Genomic DNA, 27,273 nt, shown 5'->3' with positions numbered 1-27,273 from the left:
TGATGTGCTAAAATGATAACTGTGAAGGAGAGGAAGGAATGTGTGCTCACTCAGGAAAGATGCTTGCTGCAGACAGCTATTGGGAAACCCCTGAAGAATCATACGCAGGACAGGCAAAGCTTCAAGCAATGCAACATTACATCAGTTTCGGTTCATTCCTACCACCACACCCTGACTCCAATTATGCTCTCTAGTCCTAGTAATGAAATTCAGATATTCCTTTCTATGCACAGTAACTTTTTATTAAAGTTTTTACCTATTCTTAGCTTGGCTCCTTTGCATTTAGGCACTGCGCAGAGCACAAGGTGGAAGGAAGGGCAGGCTGACATTCAGGCACTGCAGACGGATCCAGGAGACCTGGGTTCAGCATCCGCAGACTCTGCCAGAGGCGTGCTCCTTGTCTCTGAGTAAAGCACTTGGAGCAAGTGCCTCCACAACTCTGTCTCCAGCCTACTTGGAGATATCACAGGAATACTGCCAGCTTTCACTGCTGGCACAGTGACAGGATACAGAGATAAGAGGAGGCATCCTTACAAAGGAATAACTAGAGTAAGAGCAATAAATGATGGTAAAATCCATGAATACTGGGACACTTCAGTCCTTCAGTAAATGGGATTATTTACTTGCCATAACAGCTACCCCAATCTGCCGTCCTGACGTGGAGTGGGGATGTGAGCAGGAGTTTCATCTCACTTGTTCTCTGGGGAAGCAGGCTTGGAGAATTTCTTACAGGGAACGGTTAGTTTCACGGAGCCGTGGAACGCCTGCCTCTTGCTCAACGGTGGCTAAAAACAGGTTCTCCCTATAGAGAAGGCCATTGCACTTGTGTCTTAGCCAAATATCTCAGGAAAATGAGCTTAGCCTGGATATTTTGATGTTAGACGAGTGGAAGGATTTTTGCTTTTTTCTCTCTCTGCCTAGCTAAGATTTGGAGACATTAGGGTTAGAGGAGAACCTCTGGTTTTATTTAATCCATCTTTTCCAAACCAGTCCAGAACTGTAGTGGGTAACAATTGCTCCGCCAGCTTCATCAGCAATTCTGTCTTTATATTTCCTAGAACAGTGGTCTCAAACGTCTCAGAAGCATGTAGCACATATTGACAGAGACATTGCCCATGGGATGTTTCCAGCCCCATTCAGTGTTTAAAAAAAAATAAAAATACATCTTTCACTGAGTGGCAGGACAATGTTTAAAGTCCTAGGATGTTATTTTATGCTTTCCATATAAAGAAGCAAACCCTTTGTGAACTGCTGGAGAGCCCAGATCACAAATGAAGAATCTTTCGTCCGTGGCCATTAAGAGCCCATTCCACAGCGTCACGTCTCTTAGCTGAGTTTTTGGGAATTGTTATTTCGCCAGTGGAGAGACTTAAAGGTTAATCTTTCTGTCTCTGATCTTTCCACAAAGTTCTTACATCATTCCTCATACATCATTCGAGAGTCAAACTTCGTATGTATTTTTTCTTTTTCATCTTACATATTCAAACATCAGCACCCTGTAAGAAAACTGCTTATTCAACTCAAAATAAGATGAAAATAAATTAATGAGAGATAAAGAGCTCTTTGATGCAATAACCTTTAATGATTTCTTCCTGGTATATAATTTAGGACAGTGTTTTTCCTGGCTTAATGTTGTAAAGTTTGCATCATAAACAAAAAGCTGATGATTCATAAAACATTATTGCTAATGTATTTTTGAAATAAGCAAGAGACATGTAAAGTATCTTCCTTGTCTATGGGGAATCTTGAAAGGAAACTTCCCTTTGAGAAATTATTCTTGGCACCAATGGCTAGAGTAGCCAGCCTTATGGGAAGAGGAGCCAGTGGTGACACCCACTGTGGAAGGTATAAATAGAGTTTCGTGGCAGCGGACAACTCGCAGTCTGATTCAATATCAAGCTGTGCAACTTGCTTTGGGCTTCTGCTTGCATTTCCAACTGCTGTCGCCATGAGTTGCAACATTAAGGAGACGATTACTGTGTCTAGCAAAGGCAGGAGCAGTGGTGGCAGCTGTATCATTGGTGGTGGTGGTGGAGCACGGATTTCTTCCTATGGGATAGGCAGTGGCAGAGGTTTTTCTGGAAGGAGCTACTGCGGTGGAGTGAATTATGGAGGGGGACTGAGTGTTGGTAGCTTGGCTGGTGGGAGCTATGGAGGTGGCAACTGCTATGGCAATGGCCTCGGGTTTGGCCTTGGAGGCGGTGTGGTTGTTGGTGGTCTTGGTGGCGACTGTTTGCTTTCATCCTGCGATGAGAAGGTGACCATGCAAAACCTCAACGATCGCCTGGCTTCCTATCTGGACAAGGTGAAGTGCTTGGAGAAGGAAAATGCTGAACTGGAATGCAGAATCAGAGAGTGGTATGCTACACAGGGCCTCTCCTGTGAGCCCCGGGACTACAGCTGCTATTACAAAGAAATTGAAGATCTTCAGAATCAGGTAATCCCATTTTCCAGTTGTTCCTGTCATTGTTAAGGTTCATTTCTTATTTTGCATTTAGAACTTACTGCAATTGTTTAAGATATTTTTACTGCTGTAAAATGTCTTTGCAAATCATAAATTGTAGCAATTTCCTCTGTGACATTGTTGAGTATGAGTGAGTATCAGGGACGCATACTGCAAGGTGATATAGCTAGGATAATACTCTTGAAAAGGAAAAAGGATGCCTTGTTACGCTGTGTTTTGGCTGTACAGTTTAATATTACCAACTGTGCTCTGATGAAATGCAGTGGTGTCAGCCCAGTAGAAAAGCAAAGCAATGAGAACTGTAAAGCAAGAGGAAAGCACACATAGCAAATGCTGTATCAAATAAAGCATTATAAATGCTATGTGAAAAAAAGTTGGGTATTTAAAATTGTCTGTTGATTGCAGTGGTGGCACAAAGAGCCTGATACTAATATGTCCCCAATGAAAGCTGTAGATGATCTTTAGGTTTAAAGGTACCTTCCAACGCCCCTGAAAATCCTTAAGCTTGAAGTCAAGAACAAGCCAGCCTAAATGTCAGCTGAGCTTTGATGTCTCAAGGAAGGTTCTTTATGCTCACCTCTTTGTGAAGCATCTTTGGAACTTTCCTTTCACACCTTGAAACTGGGAATTCCCCTCTCACAGCTCTCTAACTCCCAACCTCTCTTCTTTACTGCCTGCTAGTCAAGGAGGCACAGCAACCTCCTGCAGCTGCTCTGCTCAAGGAACAAAGCAATTTAAGTAGAAAGGTGATGGAAAAAGGAAATGGTAAAGAGCTAATACTTAACTGTCCCCTAGATACACCTGTAGAGTACTGCAGCAGAGAGAAGGGAGCCATCTCTCATGCTCTGCTCTCTTTCAGATTGTCTGCGCAACCATTGATAACAACAAGATCATTCTGGACATTGATAACAGCAGGATGGCTGCTGATGACTTCCGTGTGAAGTGAGTGCCCCTCCATGCTGAGGCACCCCGTTGCCTCCTCCCTGCTCCTTCGCATCTCACTCGCAGAGTCCCAGCTCACCCCATGCAGAGACTGCAGACAAGTCTCCTGCAACACATTAGGGCAGGATGGAGTGATGAAAGGCATTTTGCTCTTGGTCATCAGACATCCCATAATTAGTATTCTTGGGTAAAACATTGGGCAATGGTGTTTGGTGGTTAGGGCCTGGGACTGACACTGCAGGGAGTGGCCCGTAGTGGTATACTCGGTGCATTTCCATCACAGACCAGTACAGATCGGGATCACCAAAGCAGAAATGCAGCTGGGTGAGTGATACCAAACACAGAGTTATCAGAAGGGGGAGAAAGACAGATGGGGAAGGATAGCTGGCACATAACAGACATCAAGTGCAGGGCAGAAATCTAACACACAGTGCATCCAGCTTAGCCAGCAAAGCGAGGTACAGAGCAGGCAGATGGGAAGAGGAGATTTTTGCAGAAGCTGAGTGCGCGTGAGATGTTCCAGTTCTGATTTTCTGCCTTTTTTTTTTTTTTTTGCACAAACCAGGTACGAGACGGAGCTGGCCCTTCGCCAGAGCGTGGAGGCTGACATTAACGGCTTACGCCAAGTCCTGGATCAGCTCACTCTCTGCAGGTCTGACCTGGAGGCACAGCTGGAGTCGCTGCGGGAGGAGCTCTGCTGCCTGAAGAAGAACCACGAGGAGGTAGGCTCCTGCTCCTCTAGGAGCACCACAGCCCTGGCATACAAGATTTTGCCTACAAGATCTGAATGTAGAAGTAAAGATGAGCCGATCCATACCACAGCTTTCCCATCAAACAGGTCTGGGGTTCAGACCTGCCGGCCTGCTGGGTGGTGCAGGAGCTCAGGCCGAGGCAGCTGCTCCTCTCTGGGACTGGCACTGGGAGAGCCAGAGGGGGTGAAAGTTGCTGCTGACTGCAGTGGGTGAGAAAAGAGATTACCCAACAGATTTGTTGGGGAAAACACTTGCACCGTCTTTCAGTGGTTCACAGCCACAGCTGGGAGGCATGCCAGGCAGGGAGCGCTGTTCTCAGCCACCGAGCTCTGCTCTTCTATGCTGTTTTAAAAGCCAAAATGTGTCTAATCTGGGTTATATTTCCAGGAAATGAATTGTCTGAGGAAACAATCGACTGGAGATGTGAGTGTGGAGGTCAATGCCTGCCCTGGACCAGATCTCAGGCAAATCTTGGAGGATTTGAGATGCCAGTATGAAACACTGATAGCGCGCAACCGCAAGGAAGTTGAGGATTGGTACGAGTGCAAGGTAAGCGACACACGCCTGCTGTGAAACGAACCGATGAGCACATTTCAGAGCACAGGAGCATTTCAGAAAACAGACACAGAGAAAATAAGCAGTTGCCCTTTGCAATGAAGCCCAGGCTCAGCACTCATTTACATCCTGTGTTCCACAGGAGACCCGGGCCTGTCTGACCAGTTTGCTATGCCCCATCTGGAACGGCAGCATTTGCCGCGAGGCCTTGTGGTGTGGTGTTGGAACTGAAATACCCCACATTTGGATTAAAGAGACTTAATAGCCATGAGGTTAATGCGATTTGTAAAAGAGCAAGCAGTTGAAGACGGCGGTTAACGCCCAGTTCACAGAGAACTCACCGTGCTCACTTTTGGTTTTGCTAGCTGCTCACTGTATTCTGTTTCAGTAAAAGAAATCCAAATTACACAGATGCACTCTGAAGGTCTTTACACTCGCTTGGTGCTTTGCAGATTGAGGAGGTGAATCGGGAGGTTATTACAAGCGGTCAGGAGGTCGAGACGTGCAACAACCAGGTCACCGAACTGAGACGCCAATTGCAAGCCCTGGAAATCGATCTGCAGGCTCAGCTCAGCCAGGTGGGTGGTGTGCTCTCTTACAGCTGTGACAGGGTACTGGTGAATAACTCTTCCAGGATATGGGTGAATAACTCTTCCATTTCTGCACTGGAAATAATAAACTCCGTAGTGACATTTAAATGAATCTTGTTTCTTTGTTTGGTTGTCCTGCTTACCAGAGGAATAATCTGGAATCCTCTCTGGCTGAGACTGAGTGCCAGTACAACACACTCCTCGGGGAGCTACAGAACCAGATCACGTGCGTGGAGCAGCAATTGGCTGAAATTAGGGCGGAAATAGAGTGCCAGAACCAGGAATACAAGACCTTACTGGATGTCAAGTGCCGTTTGGAGCAGGAGATTCAGACCTACCGCTGCTTGTTGGAAGGAGGACAGCAGGACCTTATGTACGTAAATCCCTGAATCTTTTACAGAATAAAGGAAAATATCAAGGATCTGAATTATGGATTTGGAATCTGACACCACATTTGGCCCATCTTAATGTTTTCGCTGAGATGACAAAGCTGTCTCATGAGCAGCCTTACTATGAAGAAGTCTGAACTAAAAGTTATTCCTTGGGATCTGCAAAGCAGAGAAACCAAATCTTCCAGCCCTGTAGCTATTAGCATTATGTTAGCATTTGTCACCATCTCTTTTCTGTAATAAGATGGGTGAGAGCTGCTAGAACAAAATTAATTGCAATGCTTTGCCATTTCCATGGCAAAAGGGGACACAAATGGAAAGCAAAATGAAAAAACAGAGCATTGTGTAAAATACTCAGACATTTCTAACCCCTGTAAAGGCATAGTCTGACACTTTATGCCCTTGGTAGTGCCAAGTAACTTTCTAAAACTGCCTATTTCTTTCACCAAATTTCTCCCACTAGTCACGGAGGAGGAATCGGAGTAGGAACTGGCGTAGGAGGAGGAGTCATTAGGACAAGCCACACCTATACTACAACTTCATCTTCCCACTGCCAGCCGCAAGTCCCACCCTGCAAGACCGGAGACATACAGGGTAAGAGTGCGGTTTCCACAAAAAGAAAACATTTTTTTCCAGTTTGTTCCTTAGTAGTAAGGCCAGGAGGCAACACAATCTGCTAAGACATTATTAATACACTCCCAGAGAGTTACTGCGCTGCAGGTATGGGATGTTATGGTGGATCTAACTACAGTGCAAAATCGTCAGTGTCACTAAGAAATATGTTAAGCAGAGCTCTGGTGGAAATGGAGCAGCAGAAAGCAGATGAGAGACAGGAGGGAGCAGCAGGACTAGGAGGAGAAAGCTGGAGAGACATAGGGAAAAGATCTGGAAGTAAAGCAGAAGACAGCCAAACAGGGCTTGGCCAATGGGTCTGCCACTGTAACTCAAGTCTAAAACTTTATCACTGCAAATTCCCAACAAAACACAATTATTTAGGGAATTTCTGGGTTTCCCTGGGTTGTCTGCCACCTGCTTAACACAGTCCGCTCTTGAAATAAGGGCACTACACCGCCTAATTTTTGTTGTTATTTGAGAGATCTTGTCTCTGTCCAAATCAAAATAATGTTTCTCTTTTTTTTTCTCCAGTGACCTGCAGGAGAATTTGTGATTGAGGATGCATGGACTAGAAGGTGACGTACAGAGAACCCCACAGACAAAACAGGAACACTCGCTGTTCACTGCACGCCTCTATGGAGAGAAAGTAGAAGTAATTGTGCGATGCTTTGCCATGTATCTCAGGGGGCCTGTCAGGGGCCTCCCTTTTGTCTGTTCTGCTACTTCTGTTCTGTAATGCTGCAATCCCTAGAAGTTACTTGAGTTAGTCAGGATCACTCATGTACCTGCTGGTGAAAAACCTTCTCTAATAAAACTTTGCTTCTGCCTGATGCAATCAACAAACCCGTGTCTGCTAACTGAGTTCCTTTAGCAAAGCAGGGGCCGGTCCAGGTGCAAACCACATCCCCGGCCAGGCCTGTCAGCCTCTGCAATGGCCCCAGCAGCAGAAGCTGGGAAGCCACGCACAAGGGGCCCCAGAAATGGTTGGGATCTGCTCCACAGGGAGCAAAGTGGTTTTGGCAGCGGGAGCTAGAGAGCGACTTCAAACACCTCTCAGGGCTCGGGCAGCTCCTCCCGGGCAGCTCCTGCAGGCAGATCACAGAATCAGGGAATGGTTTGGGTTGGAAGGCGCCTTAAATCTCATCTAACTCCAACCCTGCCATGGCAGGGACGCCACCCACTGGATCAGGTTGGCCAAGGCCCATCCAGCCCGGCCTTGAGCCCCTCCAGGGATGGGGCAGCACAGCCCCTCCGTGCAGCCTGTCCCAGTGCCTCACGCCCCCACAGTGAAGAATTCCTCCTAACGCCCAGTCTGAACCTATCCCCTTTACGACCAAAAGCCTGAAACGAGTGAAAAACCCCTGTGGGAAAAGCAGATGACCCCAAAGCCCATTTTACAGCCCACACCAGCACAGCACAAACACGTCTCAGACCTACAGACGTGTAAAAGACTTTGGGGTGGCCGAGAAATTAAGAAATACAAAATACTCGGAGCCCAAACCCAAGTGCGTTTCCCCAAAGCCGCAGCTCGGCGACCCCTGGCGGCGCGGCCGGGGAGGCGCGGGCAGGAGCGGCGGGCACGCGCACACGGGCACGGGCACGCGCACACGGGCACGGGCAAGGCACGGCTCGGCTCGGCTCGGCTCGGCTCCGCCAGGTGTCAGCCGTTCGCTGCAGGAGGCCCGGCCGGCTCCGGAGGGCTGGGGCTGGTGGCGGCCGGCAGCCGCAGTGGCCGGCCGGGCGGTGCTGGTAGGTGATAAAATCAGGGTGTGATACCAGGAATTAACGCCCTGCGATAGACAAATTGCCACGTGGAGCGCTCGGGAAGGTGGGTGCTGGCCGGCCAGGCCCCCAGCACGCAGGAACAACGCGTCCCCAGATGTCCCCAGGTGTCCCCATGCATCCTCGTGCATCCCGACAACATCCCCACGTGTCCCCAGCTGTCCCCACAACATCCCCAGGTGTCCCCACAAGTCCCCACACATCACTTCTCACTGCCAGGGCCATGGGTGAGGCCGGAGGCCACCAACATCCAGCTCTGGGGGCTCTCAGCTCTTGCCATGGCTGCCAGCGGGTGCCCGAGCAGACGCGTGCTGCAGGGGTGCCGGTAGCCAAACACACAGACAGAGGCTACCCGTCTGCTCTATTTAGTGGTCACATTCACGGCAAGCAAGGCTGATGTGGCCTGATACTGCCAAAGTGACTTGCAGGACACAACGCGGTTTTGTTCCTGCCTTTGAAGACCCCACATCATTCCCCTGCGTGGCCGTGCCCAGGACTGAAGCCACCCCGAAACTCGCTGCACCCATTTGCTGACACCCACGGATGTTTTTCGGACGGTGCTGGGCTGTTTTGCAGCGTGTGGTGGCAGCCAGGCTCTCCGCAGGGTGGCAGAGCTGCAGCTCCGAGCCCTTGCCAAGGTCTTGCCAAAGAGGCGGCTGCGCAAAGGGCTGCTCAGACCCAAACTAACGAAGTCCCCGACAAAGGGTTTGTACAGTCCAAGTCCCTCTCACAGCTCTGACTCACCTAATTACTGCTCCTACCATAATCACCATCGTTCCAGTGGGTGGTGGAGCTTTTGAAGGTGCCCTTTACGGTTTCATCAGCACTGGTTCCTGCAATACCGAATGAGTAACAGATCCAGAAGGCGGCACGCAAGAACTGGTTGTTTTCCTGCTGGAGAGCTGTTTGCTGGCTAGGACAGCGCAGACCCCAAACCAGGGGGGCTGCGGGGTGGCTGGCGGGTGGGGAACACCCCGTGCTCGGGCTGCCAGCAGCACCGGGCGGGTGCCTTGTAGGCACAACGAGCCCCCCGGCCGCGCATCTCGGGGCGCGGGCAGGTGCCCAGGGCTACACCCTGCGTTGCAGAACAGCGCAGTAGAGGTGGGGCCTCGCTCCCCCACTTCAAAACAGGTATTTTAAAAACCTTCGCTTCTGAAGAAGTGATTTGGCATGCAGGGAATGGCCGTACGCAGATGGGCTAGATGGAATTTTTCGGAGCTCTGGAAAGGCACTGCTTTATTTTATTAGATGTGGCCATAAATAAACACAAGCAGAAGCAGAATGAACGATGCATTCTGTGTACCGTGCCGCTAAGTAATGCTAAAAATATTTGAAGATGCTCCTGCTGGGTTCGTGGCAGCTGTACAAGCTCCTGTGGGAACAACACAATATCTTTCTCAGCCATCGATCTCACTGGTAGGACAAGGATAGGACAGGTTTTTTTACCCAACAATTTCTAATATAAAAATGAACTTAGAGAAAATGAAATTTTTGCTAGAAATAGTTGGTACTGACATTTTCAAACCCCTAAAATTTGGGAGGGAATTGCTGCCAGGCACCACCAGCTGTGCTTGTGGGAAAAACAGATTTCAAAGCACTCTGTGCCCTCATTACAGAGGAAAAAACCTGGGACTCGTTAGGTAGCAATTACCTTTTGTATGGAACTCTCAGCTGATGCACTGTTAAAATAATGAACATGATCCAGCCCTAATATGATTCAACTAACCTGAATCAGTTTTTCTCAGATTTTCCAGTTTTCAAACATCTGGATTTTACTGAGATAAGAACAAAATCTCACCATTTACATTGTAATGGAGAGGAGAGCAGTTTCATGCAAAGCAGCAGGCAGCTGATCCGCAGTGGAAGAGCAGTGTCCGTCCTCGGAACGAGAACAATGTGCTCCCTCCAACCGAGTCATACTGCAGGGACCGGGTTTCTTCTTTACTATGGAGAAATACCGTCCCCTGGAATTATCTGGTGTTAATAAAATTGCTTGATGATTATATAATGGGAGTTAGTTTATAATGTATAATTAAGTGAATGAGTCACGTTCCCCAGATAGATCTTTCACGGTTTTTCTCTGTAGGAACATAAGCAAAAGGACTTCTCCTGACAGATCTGACCAGAGGTAGGAAGGACAGAAAAGGATTCATCACCCTGAAGCACAGCAAAGGCCGGGTACCGGTGCAGTCGTACCCCACAGATGTGCTCAGCAGCCTCAGCACCTTCTCCTAAACCTCTCCTAAACCCCAAAGCAGGCTGTGAATACAGAAATGATGGTGCCATAGGAGCAGGCAGGAGCTTGCATGTGCTAAGCCCACCCTCCAGGTGGCCAAAGGGGCTTTTCCAGCCCTTACTCCTGCCCCTGCACCCCAGAGGAAGGAGACTCCCTTCCTTCTCTGCCGGCCTCTGCTTGCAGCCAGGACACGTCTGCCCTGCTGCACAGCACATGGCCATCCTGCAGTCTGGGTGAACTGGGGGAATTCATGCCCACACTGGGAGAGCCTTTCAGGCTTAAGTAGTCCACCAGCCTCTTCTGGGCAGCAGCTCGTAACGTTTCCATCACAGGAAAAGGGAAGAAACCTCATTGCAAACAGCTGTGGTGTCATCTGCCCTCAAAGCATCCTCCTCCTCCTCCTCCTCCTCCACCCTCTTCCATTCCGGCTGTGCCCTGAAGCATGTCAGTCAATGCACAAGAGCAGCTTGTCCTGAATGCCACGAAACTCTCAGCTCTGAGGGTACGTTGTGACTGTATGTTTTCTCCATTCTGGATGCTCAGTGCCAAAAAAAATATTCTGTTTCAAAACAAGTCCCAAGTTTTAAATCTCAGCTTGCAGTTCAGTCCACGCCTCTTTTCCTATACCCATGTGGGAGGCACAGGCATCACAGCTTCTCTGAGGCAGCATTTCAGAGGTCTCTCAAGTGCAAAAGACTCCAGAAGAGTTAGTTTGTACTCAATAACCAACCTAGCTGAGACTCCACCTGAATGTGATCGATCAGGCAGGGCCAACACCTGTGTCGGAGACATTTGCTGGCCACAAAAAGACTCCTGCTTAGCCGCTCAGCTTTCCTCAGCTGCTGCTGGCTGAGAACTGCTCTCAGTGGGGGCAGAAGTTATGCCAGCGCCTGCTTCCAGCACCGGTGAGCCCAGAAGAACCACCGAGGTGGGGAAGTGAAGTGGGCTACAAGCAGGGCATCACGGGGCAATGCCAGAGGAAGCCCTCATGACTTCTTGTGTTCTCACCGCACCGCAGGGTGGGTCAGCAAAGGGCGCGCTGGCTCCGGGTGGCCGTGCCGTGATGCGCTTCTGCAGCAGCAGCTTGATGCCGCAATGAGCAGCTCCAGCCTGAAATTTCATAACGTTTCTGTGTCCCGTTTCACAGGTGCTACTGGGGTTCTTTGCACTTCCTGCAGAGTTTGTTGAAATCTCACTGATGTTACCATTTTTCCAGTCCTCCTTGTCCTCTCTGGTAGCACTTATTTCTGGATTTTGCAGAAAACATTATCTAAGATCCTCTCATTAGCTCAGTATGCTTGCAGATGCCTGGACAGTCCTATGGGACATAACTGCAGAGAAAACTACCATTTCATAAAAGAGCTGGTGGAAAGGACTTCCATCCTACAGCCGATTTGAAATAAAACATTCCTTTCAGGAACCATTTGCTCCATAACGTCTCTCTCTGACCCCAATGAGTGCAGGCACAGGGAACCCATCAGGCTTCCTGAGTTTTAAGGAGCCAGCCATCACTCTGGAGGCATGTTACCTGCAAGGATTCTGGGGGAAGAGTGGCACCACGTCTTCCTTTCAGTAACCAAGCATCAAGCTGTGAAGTACGTTGTGCCCAAGGATATTCACTGATGCTCAAACAAAGCAAACATGCTCTGCTTCTGAACGGAAGACACAGAGCTTAGTCCACACAAAAGGAATAGCTAATACAAAAGATGCAATAAGCATAAGGGAAGGGAAGGGAAAGGGAAAGGGAAAGGGAAAGTGAAAGGGAAAGGGAAAGGCCCTTCTGCAGAATTACACAGAACAACCCAGCAATGTTCTTATAACACGGGCATCATCAACTGGAAGCCAACAGGCAGAATGTAACCCCACAGCTCCATGTGCCAAAGTAGCTGTTAGTACAGGAGACAGACGCATGAGCTTCAAGAGAAAAGGACTTCTCATCAGAATAAGCTAAAATTATCATGACTGAGACTCCACCAAGTTTTGCAGTGAATGATTTAAGTTTCCCCGGGCCGCAGAAGGCCTCGCTTCCTGGGACATTTTAGAACTGACATGGAGCAGGTGCTGAAACTTTAGGTGTGCCCTGCCGTGTGGGTGAGGGTGTGCTGGGAGGGGTGTTTATAAAAAGATGTTTCCACAAACACTTGCTATGAGCCATAACAACCAAACCTCCAAATTAGCAACAATCAACATCACAAAGGCTTAATGAGGAAAAAATAAAACAGTCAATCAATAGGGGAAGTTGGACATCACCCAACCAGTTCAGCCTACACGGTGGCAGCTAACAGAAGTCTGCTGAAGACCTGTGGGGCTGGGCATGGGGACAAACACAAGGGGCAGCCAGCAGGAAATTTCAGGTGGTTGAGGCTCCGGTTGCAGTGAGAGCTTAGCAGAGGGTGGATGCTCTGCTGTTGTGTGTTTGAAAAAGTCACCGACAATCTTAAAAGAAAAAGATGAAAGATAGTAAATGTTCCTACTTTTGGTCATGCTGTGTCCATGAATGGAAAACAAAACTTAAGGGAAAAGTTATTTTGATGTGAATCTTACAGACTCGATCCCCAAAACCAGAACTTCAATGAAGTCTGGAATATAGATATATGATCTTAACCACACTTCACACAATGTGTTTCCTTTAATTTCTTCAGCATAATGTTTATCTTCTATTAAAGGGATTTCAAGAAATATAGAATTCCTTAAATACCTTTAAATCACCATAAATAACAGAGGCTTTGGGGAGCTCTATCTTTCATCTGTATCTTTCATTCATTCTATGTTTCTATTCCATGTTTCTATTTGCTTTTTACTCCATCAGTTGAGCATCCTGTCACTAGGCAATCGGAACTGTAACTCACGATTTATTTATTTTTTGTTACATCCATGTTAATTTTTAGTAGTATCTTCCACACTGTCACTACTCTTCAGAAACCCCAGGGCAAAATGTAAATTTACAAAATCTTCTCTCCATATGATATATATAGCAACAGAGTACGGCTGAGTTACTGTACGTGACCGTCTTTTCCCAATAAAAACCCAGCCCGCATATACTCAGCTAATGCAGCGCAGGTGTTCCTGTGCATTAACCTCCTCCATGGGGGAGGATGTTTGGATGTGCGCTGAGACAAGTAAACATCTTGGCTGAAACTCTGCAATCCCTCCAGCAGCGAGGACACATCCTCACTACTCGTCGCCCACCTTCACCGATGTGCCGAGAGAAACCAGCCCAGAGCCAGGATGCTTCCCCGGGTCCCTCAACCGTGCTGTAACCTCAGCTGGTCTGAGCACGTATTTCCTGCAACAACCCATCACATTTTTCTTCCTTACAGCTTTATACAGAGATATTTTCAAGTTGTTGACATAAACTTTTTTGTAATTAGCTATTTCTAAAACATAACTGCAGCTGTATGTTTGGAACAAATTGCTGATGTATCATATTTGCCAAAATTCACTATGTTTTTAGGAGAAATTAAGAAGTCTCAATGGTTCAAGTGTACCTACAAAATACATCCTGTGATATGTTTTCAAAAGGCATAAAGCAACAAAAGACTAAAAATAAGGAGCACGCAGCATAAGATACCCATAAACCAGAACGTATTAAGATATTGCCTACATACAGAGAATTAGCTGGGATTCCTTGACACGTATCTGAAAGAGGAAAGAGCATGAGGAATGACCATGTTAGAATTGAGACAGCAACATTCATCACTGTCTCATATTGTGACAGTTTATTGTTGTGCTGAAGGAGATGCAAATGGGATGAGGTGAGTGGGATGAGTTTAACTCCGATTACTGTAAGTCAGTGGACTAGATCACTGAAAATATCTGCCTAATTCAGAGCCACCCAATAGAAATTACATGTTTTGTGTTAACAAACAAACGGTCAGGAACACTCTGAGTATGGGCTAAGCTTCCTGACACTGTCAAACATCTCCCTTTGGCAAATTACTCTTGGCATAAAAGCCACGGCTTGCGAATACACATGGCAAGGTACTCCCTTTGATGGTGACACCCACTGTCTCAGGTATAAATTCAGACCAGGCGGGGTAGGACTCGGAGCTATGATTCCAGAACAACTGTAAAACCAGCTGAAACCTTCCCTGCTGCCACTATGAGCTGTGGCTCCAAGCAGACCTCTAAAAGCTGCCACCGAGGGAGCAGCGGTGGCAGTGCGAGCGGCAGTGGTGGTGGAGGGGGCAGCAAGTATTCCTCTGCCTCCACACGAAGATACACTGCTAGGACAAGCGGTGGCGGCAGGTTTTCTGGTGGCAGTTGTGGTGGAGGAAGCTCCAGAAGCAGCTACGGGGGGGCAGCGAGCGGTGGGAGCTATGGAAGGATCAGGCACTGCAGTTACGGAGGGGGAATGAGCGGCGGCAGCTGCAGAGGAGGAGGGGGGGGCGGATATTTTGGAGGGGGAATGAGTGGTGGCAGCTACGGAGGTATGAGCGGTGGTGGTTACGGAGGAGGAATGCGCCGTGGTAGCATGGGAGGAGGCTTTGGATCAGCCAGGAGCGGGTTTGGTGGTGGTTATGGAGGAAGCTTTGGTGGAGGCGGTGCTGGTTTCAGTGGAGGCAGATTTGGCAGCGGTGGCAGCTTTGGCGGCGGTGGCTTTGGTGGAGGGAGCATGGGAATTCTGTCCAACGACGAAAAGCTGACCATGCAGAACCTGAATGACCGCCTGGCTTCCTATCTGGATACGGTCAGAAATTTGGAAAAGGAAAATGCTCAGCTTGAGCATTTAATCAGGGAGTGGTACCAGAAGCAAGGCCCTACTGGTAGAAAGGACTACAGTCACTATTATGGAGAAATCGAAGACCTTCAAAATCAGGTAGGATGTTCTTCGTCACAGAAGCTTAAGAAGCACCAGATGGACTTTTGTGACTGAGAAAAATCTCTGAGGTAGCCAACGTGGATATTTTATATTCACTAAGTGCCTCCCTGCAAGTACCTCGTGTGCTTGAAACTCTGCCTTCTGTGCATGCATCCAACTGTCTCCAGCCCAAAGTGGAGAAACAATGCACACCCCTACAGCACACCCCAGTTCGTTGGCAGTGAGTGCAGGCTCTCAGATGCCTGTAGTGGGTTTCAGAGCATAGGAAAAACGTCAACAATTACCCTACAGGGTGTGCAGTTGTTGACAATTGAGTACAGCCCCTGGCCCGTGGGCATGGCGGGTGAGCCACAGCTGCAGTGATGGCTCCAAGCCTCTTGGTTGGACTCCTCACACCCCTCCTGCATTCCCCAAACATGCTTTTTTTTGCAGTTCTGATACTATTTTCATAATGGTACCTCTTTGTTTTGCACCGTAGATGACCTTTCTAGGCCTTTCTATGTAGGAAATGCTCAGACACCTGGGACATCACGTTGCTACGTGTGTCTCTTGTGCAAGCCTGAGAGATTCACAGGGAAAATTGTCCTCAGCATATCTTCTTCTCTTCTAGCTTGTGACTGCAGCTGTGGAAACCAACAGGATACTTTTGGACCTGGATAACACAAGGATGACTGCAGAAGACTTCAGGATAAAGTAAATACGTATTTCTCTTTTCCAGGCTTTGACTTCCTCCCTCCTGCTTGCCCCAACCTTCTCTCAGAAATTCATTCAACACAGAAATATCAATCCACAGAGCCTAGGGTTCCTTCTGGCTCCATGACAGCACATGTGAAATATTCTGTAAGACATCAAAACTCTTCATTACTCCTGTAACAGTCTTGAATGGGAATACTCCCTATGGCTGTGGAAGCAAAGAATGATTTTTTTAAAACATGTGTTTAGGGAAAAGCTTTAAAAAAGCTTTATTTTTAAGGGAAGAAAAATTGTGATTCTCTCTCACTGAAAGTCAAATGAAACAGACACAAGAAGCCTACACAAAATCTACAGAAAGAGAAAGGATGAAATAGACTATGGAATACATTTTCACATTAAAGTTTAATATTAACATTAAACCTTAAGTAATAGCTTTCATAATTCTGCTGGTTGAGAGATGCTGTGTGCTACAAAGTACAGGCACAAAAGCAGGCACTGTCACACCAGAATATGTGATCTTTTTGTAAATAAAGTTGGCAGGAGAAGGACTGAGAGCCCAAGACTAGGGCTGACATTTCTGCCTTCTCCTCGGTGCAGGTATGAGACAGAGTATGGGCTCCGGCAGAACGTGGAGGCTGACATCAACACCCTGCGACCCTTGTTGGATAATCTGACTCTGAGCAGGTCTGACCTGGAGATGCAATTTGAGTCCCTGAAGGAGGAGATGATTAGCCTCAAGAAGAACCATGAGGAGGTGAGAGCCAGATCCTTCCTCAGACTGGAGGGGAAAACAAGAACACTTCCAATACTAGAAATAAAGGCTTCCCAGGTGACATTTGCTGCACCAAAGAGCCTTCCCTGCTCTCCTAAAGTGCAGCAGCTCAGCAAGAGGCAGCCTGAGACAGCCTCAGCGCCAGGCCTGGGCTCTTCCAGGGTATGTCTTAGCACAGGCCCTCTCCACAAGCAGTGTCTGGGAAGTCAAGGCCGAATAATTGCAACAAGAAAAAAACAAAACAAAACATTGTTGATTGGCTCCAGGATAGTTTATGACTTCAGAGGAAGTTAAATGACTCCAAAACTCTTTCACAATGTAATTTCACCTTTTGTTGTTTTTGTTTGTTTGCCTTGGGCCTGGGTTTTCTCTGCAGGAAATTAAATCACTGCAAACCCAATCTGGTGGTGATGTGAATGTGGAGGTCAATGCTGCTCCAGGAGAGGATCTGCTGAAGAAACTGAACGATATGAGACAAGAATATGAACATATTATTCAGAAAAACCGTGAAGAGGTTGAAAGGTGGTATGAGAGCAAGGTAAATGACAGAGCACTGCATGAAACTGAATGTTTCAAAAAGCAATTTTCCTCAGGCATGCTGATCTGAACAGTCACTGCAGTAAGGAAATAGGCTATCTTGATTTATTTCATTATAAACATTGTCAAAAGCATCTAGAATATTCACATAGATTTTCCCTAGTTTATATAAGTAGAAATCAGTACAATAGAATGAAAACTTATTATTTCTCATGGAATCATAGAATATCCCGAGTTGGAAGGGACCCACAAAGATCATTGAGCCCATGTTTCTCTCTTACAAAAGGGGGTTAGGTAGTATCTTTTCTGCATCCCAGAAAGATTACGGTTTGAATGTTCACATTAGAAAAGCAAAATAACACCAACTTTTGGTAAGAACTTCATGTAGATGAAAAATCCCAAATCCCATTTATTCAATTGCTTTTAGGATAAAAATGGTAGAATCCCTCTGATGGGTGACATATTGTAAGTAAACCTAAAAATCTCCAAGAATGTATATTCATTTTTCAGATGGAGGAAGTGAGTCAACAAGTCCACTCAAGTGGTCAGGAACTGGAATCAAGCAACCAGCAGATCTCTGCACTGAGACGTGACTATCAGAGCCTGGAAATCGAGCTGCAGTCTCAGCTCAGCATGGTATGCAATGATTGCTTCTGATCTTCTGAAATGCGAGTTGCTGGAATCACAGGAGATACAGCTCTCTGGAGCTATAGCTAGCACTCCATGCGGAAAGAATAAGATGCTTGGCGCATTTGACACCATCAAAGATTTTTCTCATTTGGGGCATAAGGAAGGGCTCATCTTGCTACAGTTCCATAAACACCATACTTTTTCTTTCATTCTCAGGTACGGTCTTTGCAATCCAACCTGGAAGACACGGAACGTCGCTACAACATGCAGCTGCAGCAGATCCAGAGCATGATCAGCCCCTTGGAGGAGGAGCTGGCCAGCATCCGCTGCGAGATGGAGAGCCAGAACGAAGAGTACAAGATGCTGCTGGGCATCAAGACCCGCCTGGAACAGGAGATCGCTCAGTACCGCGCACTGCTGCAGGAGGGACAGCATGGCATCGGGTACGCACATTCAGATTAATTAACATGCCATCTCTGACAACAGGTGGAGATGATAGTAATAATATTTATATTAGGAACCAGTGCAACTGATTCATCGTCAGGATATTTACTACAACCACAAGAATTTATACTGAATCTACAGCTTAGCTGGCAGTGCACAAAGCTGTATTATTCTATACTTATAGTGAACTGGACAAAAACATGCAGAAAAGTATTTAAAACTATTATTTGCCTTCTGTACCCCTAAGTACAATCAGGAACTATTAAGTTATATATAAAAATGAAAGACAAGCAAGAGAATAACTGTACTTTCTAAATACTCAAAGTACAAATTTTTGACGCTTGAAAGACAGCTAAAGCCATTCATTCTCTTTCTTTTTCTTCTTCTGTGCAGATCAGTTAGTTTGTTCTTGCTTAGGGATGTTTAAAAGCAGTTGTCTAGAACACGTTTCACATGGCAGTGCTTTCTCAGCCATAGAGAAAAGTCCAAAAGTGGCCTCGATAAAGTCACGAGGATGCCGGACCTCAGTCCTGCTGCTATAAATTGTGTGTGTGTGTTGTTCCTTTCTTACAGCTCGTCACAGGGAGGAGCTGGTGGCGGATCCTCAGGAGGAGGGGGCCACGGAGGAATTAGCTGGTCTTCTGGGAGAGGAAGCAGTGGAGGAGGAAGCAGTTGGTCCTCAGGCGGAGGAAGCAGTGGAGGAAGAACTGGAGGATCCTGCGGAAAAGCTTCTGGAGGCGGCGGAGGAGGGAGTGGAGGAGGAGCTGGAGGGGGAGGCTGTGGAAGAATTTCAGGTGGAGGAGGTGGAGGTGGAGGAGGAGGAGGAGGGGGAAAATCCTGCCTCTCCCACTCGTCGTCTTCCCACTCCCACTCTGGCAAATCTTGTGAAAGCCAAGGTAAGAACTGGAATAAAAGTGTACATCCTTCCATTAACTTCTCCCTCGAAACAGCAGTGAAGGGTTTGACAACGTCCTTCCACATTTGGAAACCTGGAGACATTTTTGCTGTTTCTTTCACCATCATGTTTTAAGTATACTCCGACATTTGTTCTTAAACAGTAACACAGTGAACATGGTGGCATTTTCACAAGTGACTCAAGTGTAAAGGATGTTATGAAGAGCTTCATCAGAGGATGTGTAGGAGGAAACAAAGGAGGAAAAGGAAAACTAAAGCCCAACTGAAAGCATACTGGGAACCAGAGAAGTCAGTAGTATCAGAATGAAGCCAAATGTTAGAAGTGTAATGGGTATTAAGAGAGCAACATGATTAAAGCAGAGTAAAATAGCTGCAACACTCATGACATTTAAAATAAAAGGAGCATTAGCTGCCGAAGTCCTAAAGCAGCAGAAGATGGGGAGTGACAAAAGGTCTTTTCCATGTCTGATTTCATGGCTGTGGTTCCAGGAGGTGCTGAAAACCTGAAGCTCTGCCTGGAAGGGAATAAAACACTGGAGAGAGGAGCAACAATGGAGGAAGTGTCCGAGGCCATAAAAACTATAAGATCAGGTAAGGATTCAGGTCCTGACAGCATCCCAAACAAATGCCTGAAAATACTGAAAATGAGCCCAAAGTCATAATTTTTAGAAAGCTTTGATCAAACATTCTGCTTGACTTGCAACAGTCCTGTGTGTGCTAATGTTTGGTAGGCAAGATTAAAATATACGACGTGCCATCCTACTTTAATTTTTAAAGAATTGGTGTAAATACCCGGACAAACACATACAGATTCTAAGTCCATCTGTATTAGATTTATACTGCTACAGCCGCTCTAAATTTAAAGAGTGACTCCTGATTTACACTTACAGAGGGGAGAGCAGAAGCAGGCCCATGTATTCAACATGACAAAGCTGCAGATGTGCATGCATGGACAAATACGATGCCTGACACTGGGAAAAATCTAGTCCATTGAGAACTGCCCAGCCTATAATTACAAAGTAACAAAAAGATTAAAAGTGCCGAATGAGATAACACTTCTTAAAAAAAAATCTTGCTTCCCTTCACCTTTCCACAGGGAGTTTTAGGAAGCACTGATGGGCAAAGCTGGCATCTTCCACTGCAGAACCTTCTGACCAAGCAGAACGTACCTGGACATCTGATCACGCCTCTGTGAAGAGCAAGGGCGAGCCCTAGCTCTATAACTCAGCACTGTTCACTCCGTGGGCTCATCCGAACTCTCTGGATGGTCCACCTGCTTCTTCCATCTGAATTTCTGTGCCTAATCACTGTTACCTGAGTTAATCTCTACCGTGATTGGTATTCTTACGGAAAGAAAAATCCTCTAATAAACCTTTACTTCTCTCTGATGCAACCAGAAAGCTGTGTCTGACACAATTTCTTTTAGCACACATCTTTATATGAACCGGTTACAAACGTCAGCCCTACACGAGTGCACAGTAACAACTCAATTAGATTATGCAAAAGACCCAAAAGTTCGCAGCAGCATATTCACCGTTTAAGAGTAACCGGGCAAAACACCGGAGACTACAAACGAACACATTTTGAGTGCTGCCTGCATGGGTTCACATCAGATAAGAAGAGTCCAAAGTTCAGCAATAGCCTAACTCTATTTTGTGGCAGTAGCTATCTGCACTGTAAAATAAATTCATAAAGCTGGGGTAGGAACCAAATTGCAGGCATACAGTCTTACAAAAGAAGGATTCACAGCCTGGTTTTAACGAGCACAGCCATGGGAGCTGTGCAATACTTGGCCTCTTCTCTGCATTTCCACTTCAGGGCATCTTTATTGTATAACAATGAACAGAGATTTTAGGTGAAGCCTGGCAAACTATTCACATTGAGGATGTACTTTTACAAAACCCAGTGTGTCTTGGCAGGATGAGAGAAATAAAAAGAAATCCAAGGGAAAAGATTCCCAAGCCAGTTTTAGGGGCTGGTTACAGATCTCACAGCAGAGGGATGGCTCACAGGTTAAAGGTGCTCTGGAAGATAGAGATCGAGCCTCTTCTCCTTGCTTTAATTACAGCCACGGATCCCTCTTTTATGCCCTGGATGGGTGCTAATGGGCCAGAGGGTTCCCTCTGCCCGCTCCCATGCTGTACCCCACACAGGGCTTTTCAGTTCTGTCGAGGATAATTAAAGTGTGGGGTCTGTGCCAGAACTTCCATGGGCTGAACTGCTGAAATGAACTCTGGGGGGAATTTCACTTGAAAATAATTCAGAGGGCTTCTCACATCAGCCCTGTCCATTCTTTAATTCTTTAACTCATTCATTCTTTATCCTTTGCATTTCTTGATTCATCTCCTTGAACACAAACAAAAGAAACCAGATAGGATTATCACTGGCATCAGTTTTTCTCTCTTGGTTTTGCAGAAGACGCTGGAGTCATGAGCTGTGCTGTTTCACTCCGAGGGAGGCATCACCTGCTGGAGGAGGTTGAGAAACGCCGATCGAGTGGGAGACCGTGGGAATGGGAATCCTGAACGCCCGAGTTGTAGGCAGATACGTGCCAGTGATTCACTGCATTGCCTTACACCAGGCTCTCAGCCAATGTGACTAGTCTTGATAAAAATAAAATTCTTCTGACCACTGCCGCTATGGGTGTCTGAGCAACTGGCCAACCTTCATCAAGGACTACTTTATATATAAACATTTATTGATATCTCTGATCTAACATGCAAAGAGGCAACGCCGATCCTGTTTGCAAGGATTCCCCCAACTCCATCCGACTGCAAAATCACCCACTTCACTGTAAAACCTCTGCAGCATCAAATCCCGTGTGCCTCTATATTGCTAGCTAACCCTAAACCTACCTTCCCTGTTTGCTCTGCTCCTTTTCCACCTGTTGGAGGCTGTGACAACTTCTTTCTTACACCCGACTAGACAGGATAATAAACTAACAGCCCAAATTAAATAATAGTCTCAAGAGAGCAGCCCTGCTTCTCATACCTCCTCCAAGAGCCAAGGCATCTCTGCTGAGCTCGTGCTTCCCGGCTTTTATAGGGCGATTTACAGCCCCCACCTGACCTGTGGCCATACAGCAGCACCGGAGAGGTTACTGACGTTTGCGTGGAGCAATGTGCTGCTCTGCGCTGTAGGAGCAGCTCTGAGGACTACGGATAGCTCCCTCTCCTTGATCCTACACCTCTTTCCAAAACCACAGCTTCCTTTTCACGTTCTTACTACCACTTATGTAATTATCATGCACCCAGCCCTGCAGAAGAAACCCCAGTGATACAGCCCTTGTGGGACCAGCGCAGAATGCAGCCTGAAGAGTTGGATGCGTGGGGCTCAGCACCGTACCTGGGAAAGCCACACTGCAGCATGAACATGCAACATATGGATGGGATGTCTTGGAACATGCTGTGCAATTCTGCTGCTAGCTTGAGTGCTTACATTGGTATATTATAATCACACACAGAAATAAGGAAAACATTCTGAGTAATTAGGATAGACAGTATAATATCACTGTTACTACTTTTACTACTCAGCCTTGACCATACCATTTTCTTCCTTAACTAAAATTTATACCTGTCTTAAAACAGTGTTGTTACAATGCTCCTGGCATTACAAGAAAGTGGAAGAAAGTGTGTGGTTAAGAATTCTTTCCTTTCTCCATTTTACTTATACAGAATCTGCATTTAGGTTATGGGTGCACTGACATGTCACGGAATCACAGAAGCACATATGCTTACTGAGAGAACAGGCTCACAATAATAATAACAATGAAAAAAACTTATGTGGCAGAACAGAGCTAGGAAACCAAAACTACTGCAAACCAGGGGTAAAAACTACAAGTGTCGTAGCATCAGGTGTTGAAGTTGAGGGCATGCTTAAAGCGGGACTCCAGCAATATCAGGATTAGGGAGGATAGCCTTGCAATTTTTATTTGCATGCATTTTGTTAGGCATTAATCAGCATAATAAGCTTTAATTTTATGAGCAAAAAATGTTGCAATTTAGATACTTATCTGGTGTTCCTATTAGTGCTCTGAAAGGAAAATTGCAGTACGTGTTGAAACAAGACCTTCAGAACATCTTTAGGCAAAAATAAATGTGGGCACACAGTTCTGTCTGTTTGGCTTCAGAGCTCCCAGAGCAATTCATTTGTCCATTTGAACGCACAGAAGCAATTTGAAATTTTCAAAATTGCCTATGCATGTATTTTGCTGATCTCTCTTTTGTTCAGCATTGACTGTCAGCCCATGTGCAAGTGCACAAAGCTACATTCTGCCCAGAATTACTACAGCAAGATGTGCCATTTCACTGCACTGCTGGGGGCAGGAAGAAACGAGCAAGTCTTTCTGGAGCCCACCCATCTCAACATTTACATCCAGTTGGTTTTTGTTCACTTTCATGATGAGGGAACACACAGTGCTTGGGCAGTCATTGACTTATGGTGTTTAGTAGCAGACTTTGTCTTCATTCTGATGCTGGGCAGTCACTTCTTTGATATGCATCACGGAGGCCTGATCAAAAGGAAAACAATAACTGAGAGAGAGCGTCAAAGAATGTCAGCTGTACTTGAAACGTGGCCTGAGCTGAGCTCAACAAGAAGCAGTACGCAGTGTCAAAACAGCCAGGTACTCTGCAGGCTGAGTAATGCTGGGAGCTGTGGCAATAAATGTCCTTGTTCTGGTCTGACTTGGAAATAAGAATGTTATATAGCACACCGGGTGCTGCAGCAACACAAAACCCTGAAGGATTAAGCTGTGCATCATATATAGGAAAGAGGTGAGAAGAGGTCCTAAAATTGCCAGGTCCATTAGGTACTTAAGTAAACTCTAAACCTTACATCATCCATAAAACTCAGTAATGGAAAGCATCAGAGAACAAAAATGTTTAAAAGCTCATGAGCTCAGAAAGAAAATAATTGTTCTGTCCACAAAACAGGTCTGCTCTGATCTGTAGATATTTGCTCAGTTAAATATTTAATAATCAATAAGTTAAAAGACACCAGGAGAGAATACAACGTATGCAACCTTACGAGAAGATGAAACAGTCACAGTTCATCTGTATTTTTCAGGTACTTAATATTAGGGTCTGAAGAGACAGGCTGCATTTTTGAGAACTCAGTGACTGTGATAGAAACAAGCCATCCCAGGGGAAATTTTTCAGCTCGAAAGAATACAGCAGATCCTAACAGCCAGTAGCATTTCTGTAAAGGGCACTAAGATCAAACTGGTAACAAAAATGAAATAACTGCAACACAAAAAAGGAACATCCTACCAGCATGTGACTTAAAAGCTACCAAAGGTCTAAAGGCAGTTCTTCTATTCGTGTTCCTCCGTCATAGATAAGTAGTAGTGATAATACAGAGCTAAAATGAAATTTTGAGGCTGTCTAAAGTTCTCCACCCTCACTCTCTCTTTTCTTTCATTGTTTTTGTTTTGGTTTTTGTTGTTGTTTAAGTATTTTCCAAGCATACATTAAGATACCTTATCAGGATAACCTTCCAGTACGGACAAGTCCCTGCAGTGAATGAGTACGTATAGAAAAAGTGTATAAATTAAAGAGAAAACAATGTATGTTCTCAGAAAGTACATAAACGGATTAAGAGACTCTTTTGGCAAATATTCTTCCTCTTGTTGCAATAATTTTAGAGATTTTTTTACTCCTTACAAACCTATAGATTGCTCTAGCTTGTCTGTGAGAAGCATCTGCAAGGACTATCTCTAGAATCAGTGATGGAAAATTGAATGTGACAATCAGTTTTACTTACTGTAGTGGGATTTGTGAAAAAGGTCCCCCACTGCCCAAAATCACACTACCCAGACAAAGGGGCAAAACAAAATTAAAAACAAAAATCACTTTGCCTTAGTAAACTACATCTTTCGATACCAATAAGAGAACAAGCAGAAGCCCAGAAACTGTGTTTACGCTGCTGAGGTGACACCACCATCCTCCAGCTGTGAAACAGGAGATATTATCACATCGCCAGCTACTTGAAAACTTTCATCATCTTTGAGCCATTGAGTGTATAAAACAGCAAGATAAGATCAGAAAGCTTTTGAAAGAGATTGCATAAGCAGCAATACAGCAATGTTGGCAAAACCACAGCACAAAGGACAGGACGATGGATTCAGTCAGAAAATGTTAAATAATGCTTATTTCATGGTTAAAAAAAGACCAGCAAGGGCAGAAATGGAGCTTGTAGAAGAAATATGCACATGGATACTGACAGCAGAGTGTAAAAAGCAGCAACACATAATGAATTTGTAAATCAAGGCCACCTTTGGAAAGCAAGGACTGAGCTGCCAGCTACAAGAGGTTGTTCTGAAGCTGCTGAGAAAAGGGCAGCACACAGCAGACAACAGTTCCTCAGACTTTCCCTTCTTTGCTCCCCGCACCCCAGCTGTAGGGGAGAACTAAACTGCATAAATGCCTTACAGCCAGGAGAAGATCAGTAACCAGAGAGGAAGAAGGGCAATAAAGAAGTTTCAGTAACATCCGGCAAAACAGTCGCTGGAAAAATGTACACATTCTTCCAGCCAAAGTGCAAAAATTTACCCATTTTGTGTGCAAACGTTTGGGGTCCATCTCCAACAAGACCAAGGTACTGCTGGCTTTGCTGTTGTGTACAGTCGCAGTAAGGTCTGGCTGTTTGCACGAATGAAATCTCTGCTCTATTATAAAGTAGGGTGTAAATTTCTCCCAGAGGAAGCATTGTAAGAATAGAGCAAAGCGGATGCTGAGGAAAAGAGATTTGTGTTCGAACCAACTTATTTAGCTTTCACCCTGGACAAAGATGAAACGTTACAATGCAAATGTAGTTTTGGAGGTGGTGACAGACATCTGGAACCAAGCACTACTTGCCAAAACTCAGGATCTTCTTACAGCTTTTTCAGAAACGTGCAATTTTGTCTTCAGATACTCTGCTTTGGCACCAAATCTAACAGCTGAGGATGAAAACCTCTTAGAGGACCTCTTAGAGGTCCATCTTGGGTAAACTTCTGGGGATCAGTGCATGACTAAAGAATGGTTTCATTTCTTTTGTGGTCTCAACAGCATGATTTCAACTGATTTGTATAAAAAACCTTTTGACTTTTCCCTCAGTACTATTTTAGAGCCTCGAGGATCTCCGTGCCATAAGCAGCACGCACGATTACTCTATGCTCTGCAATATATGACACAGAAACAATAGGGAGAATGAGCTGTTTATATTAAACCTTACAGGTCTTTCCACACAGTGGTTTATAGGTCATTGCCTGGCTTAATAAAGCTTCTAATTGTGCTACAATTGCCTTTATAGCATAATTAAAGTATCCTTAATCTTCCTATTATTTTAGATCAACAGCTTTTTGGTGGGCAAAAAAAATAATTTTTTTTCTTTGAATTTGAGGACTTAGCTATCTTGTGCACTGGCCTGTCGCCTTCTTCACAAAGGAAGAATTTTGATTTTTCAATACGAATGCCAATGCACTGCTTGAAAGAGATTTCTCATCACTAAATATGCTCTCACAGTGAGGGCAGGGATACACCAGTTGGACAATCTAAATAGACAAGTCACACAGTCCTGTTAATAAAACTCTTGCATTATCACGTATAGAGGGGAAAAAAAAGAATATAAGCAGCATAAAAGATCTTAAATGCATAGACTATGAAAGAGCAGAAGTCTTTGACAACAGCAGCTACACAGATCTGAGCAAGGAATGCAGATGAATAAGGAAATAAATAAATGCACAGTCTTAACATGAGAGATTTGGGTTTCATCTTCTTTCTCTTAGGGAAGAACCGAGAACAATTCTCTTTGTGTAGCACCATCAGTTCCAACATTAGCTTCAGCAGGACCCGGGTAAGGTGATTTTTGCATTGAAAAGCAGATCCAGGTTGCATCAGGCTACCTGTTCCAGAAAAGCTACAGGAAAAGAATGCCACCCAAAGAAAGTGAAATGTTTGGTCTTAAATAAATACCATAAACCCAGCAATAGGCCAGATTGCCTGAGATATGAGCACAAAAATATTGTTCAGCAAATTATTCTTGGCACAAACAACAAGGCTGGTAAATGCCCTGGGAGAAGGAAACACCCTGATGGTGACACCCACTGTCAAAAGTATAAATAGAGAGAGCTGGGGATGAAAATCTACAGTCCT

The 27,273-nt window shown here is 45.6% G+C and overlaps 2 protein-coding genes across 2 annotated transcripts; both read left to right on the top strand.

The window, feature by feature from the left end:
• The first annotated feature begins 1,877 nt into the window (after positions 1-1,877).
• On the top strand, positions 1,878-7,150 carry LOC121059693 (keratin, type I cytoskeletal 19-like). Its single transcript, XM_040536812.1, has 8 exons — positions 1,878-2,437; positions 3,324-3,406; positions 3,972-4,128; positions 4,546-4,707; positions 5,166-5,291; positions 5,450-5,676; positions 6,156-6,286; positions 6,839-7,150. Exons 1-8 carry the CDS (start codon positions 1,949-1,951, stop codon positions 6,862-6,864), a joined length of 1,401 nt encoding a protein of 466 aa, XP_040392746.1. The 5' UTR covers positions 1,878-1,948; the 3' UTR covers positions 6,865-7,150.
• Positions 7,151-14,373: 7,223 nt separating this feature from the next.
• LOC121059657 (keratin, type I cytoskeletal 19-like) lies at positions 14,374-20,538 on the top strand. The gene is made up of 9 exons (XM_040536727.1): positions 14,374-15,144; positions 15,758-15,840; positions 16,438-16,594; positions 16,989-17,150; positions 17,660-17,785; positions 17,996-18,222; positions 18,797-19,119; positions 19,628-19,729; positions 20,235-20,538. Exons 1-9 carry the CDS (start codon positions 14,428-14,430, stop codon positions 20,252-20,254), a joined length of 1,917 nt encoding a protein of 638 aa, XP_040392661.1. The 5' UTR covers positions 14,374-14,427; the 3' UTR covers positions 20,255-20,538.
• The last annotated feature ends 6,735 nt before the right edge of the window (positions 20,539-27,273 follow it).

Source organism: Cygnus olor, chromosome 25 (assembly GCF_009769625.2).
Source record: "Cygnus olor isolate bCygOlo1 chromosome 25, bCygOlo1.pri.v2, whole genome shotgun sequence".
Classification (NCBI taxonomy): Eukaryota; Metazoa; Chordata; class Aves; order Anseriformes; family Anatidae; genus Cygnus; species Cygnus olor.
The sequence above is the reverse complement of the archived record's forward strand: the minus strand, read 5'-3'. Positions and strand labels throughout refer to the sequence as shown.

Coding starts and splice junctions, on each gene's coding strand:
- LOC121059657 (XM_040536727.1), top strand. CDS start 14,428: ATGAGCTGTGGCTCCAAGCAGACCTCTAAAAGCTGCCACCGAGGGAGC. Junction 17,786..17,995: donor TGCAGTCTCAGCTCAGCATG/GTATGCAATGAT, acceptor TTTCATTCTCAG/GTACGGTCTTTGCAATCCAA. Junction 19,730..20,234: donor CATAAAAACTATAAGATCAG/GTAAGGATTCAG, acceptor ACCTTTCCACAG/GGAGTTTTAGGAAGCACTGA.
- LOC121059693 (XM_040536812.1), top strand. CDS start 1,949: ATGAGTTGCAACATTAAGGAGACGATTACTGTGTCTAGCAAAGGCAGG. Junction 2,438..3,323: donor TTGAAGATCTTCAGAATCAG/GTAATCCCATTT, acceptor GCTCTCTTTCAG/ATTGTCTGCGCAACCATTGA. Junction 5,677..6,155: donor GGAGGACAGCAGGACCTTAT/GTACGTAAATCC, acceptor TTCTCCCACTAG/TCACGGAGGAGGAATCGGAG.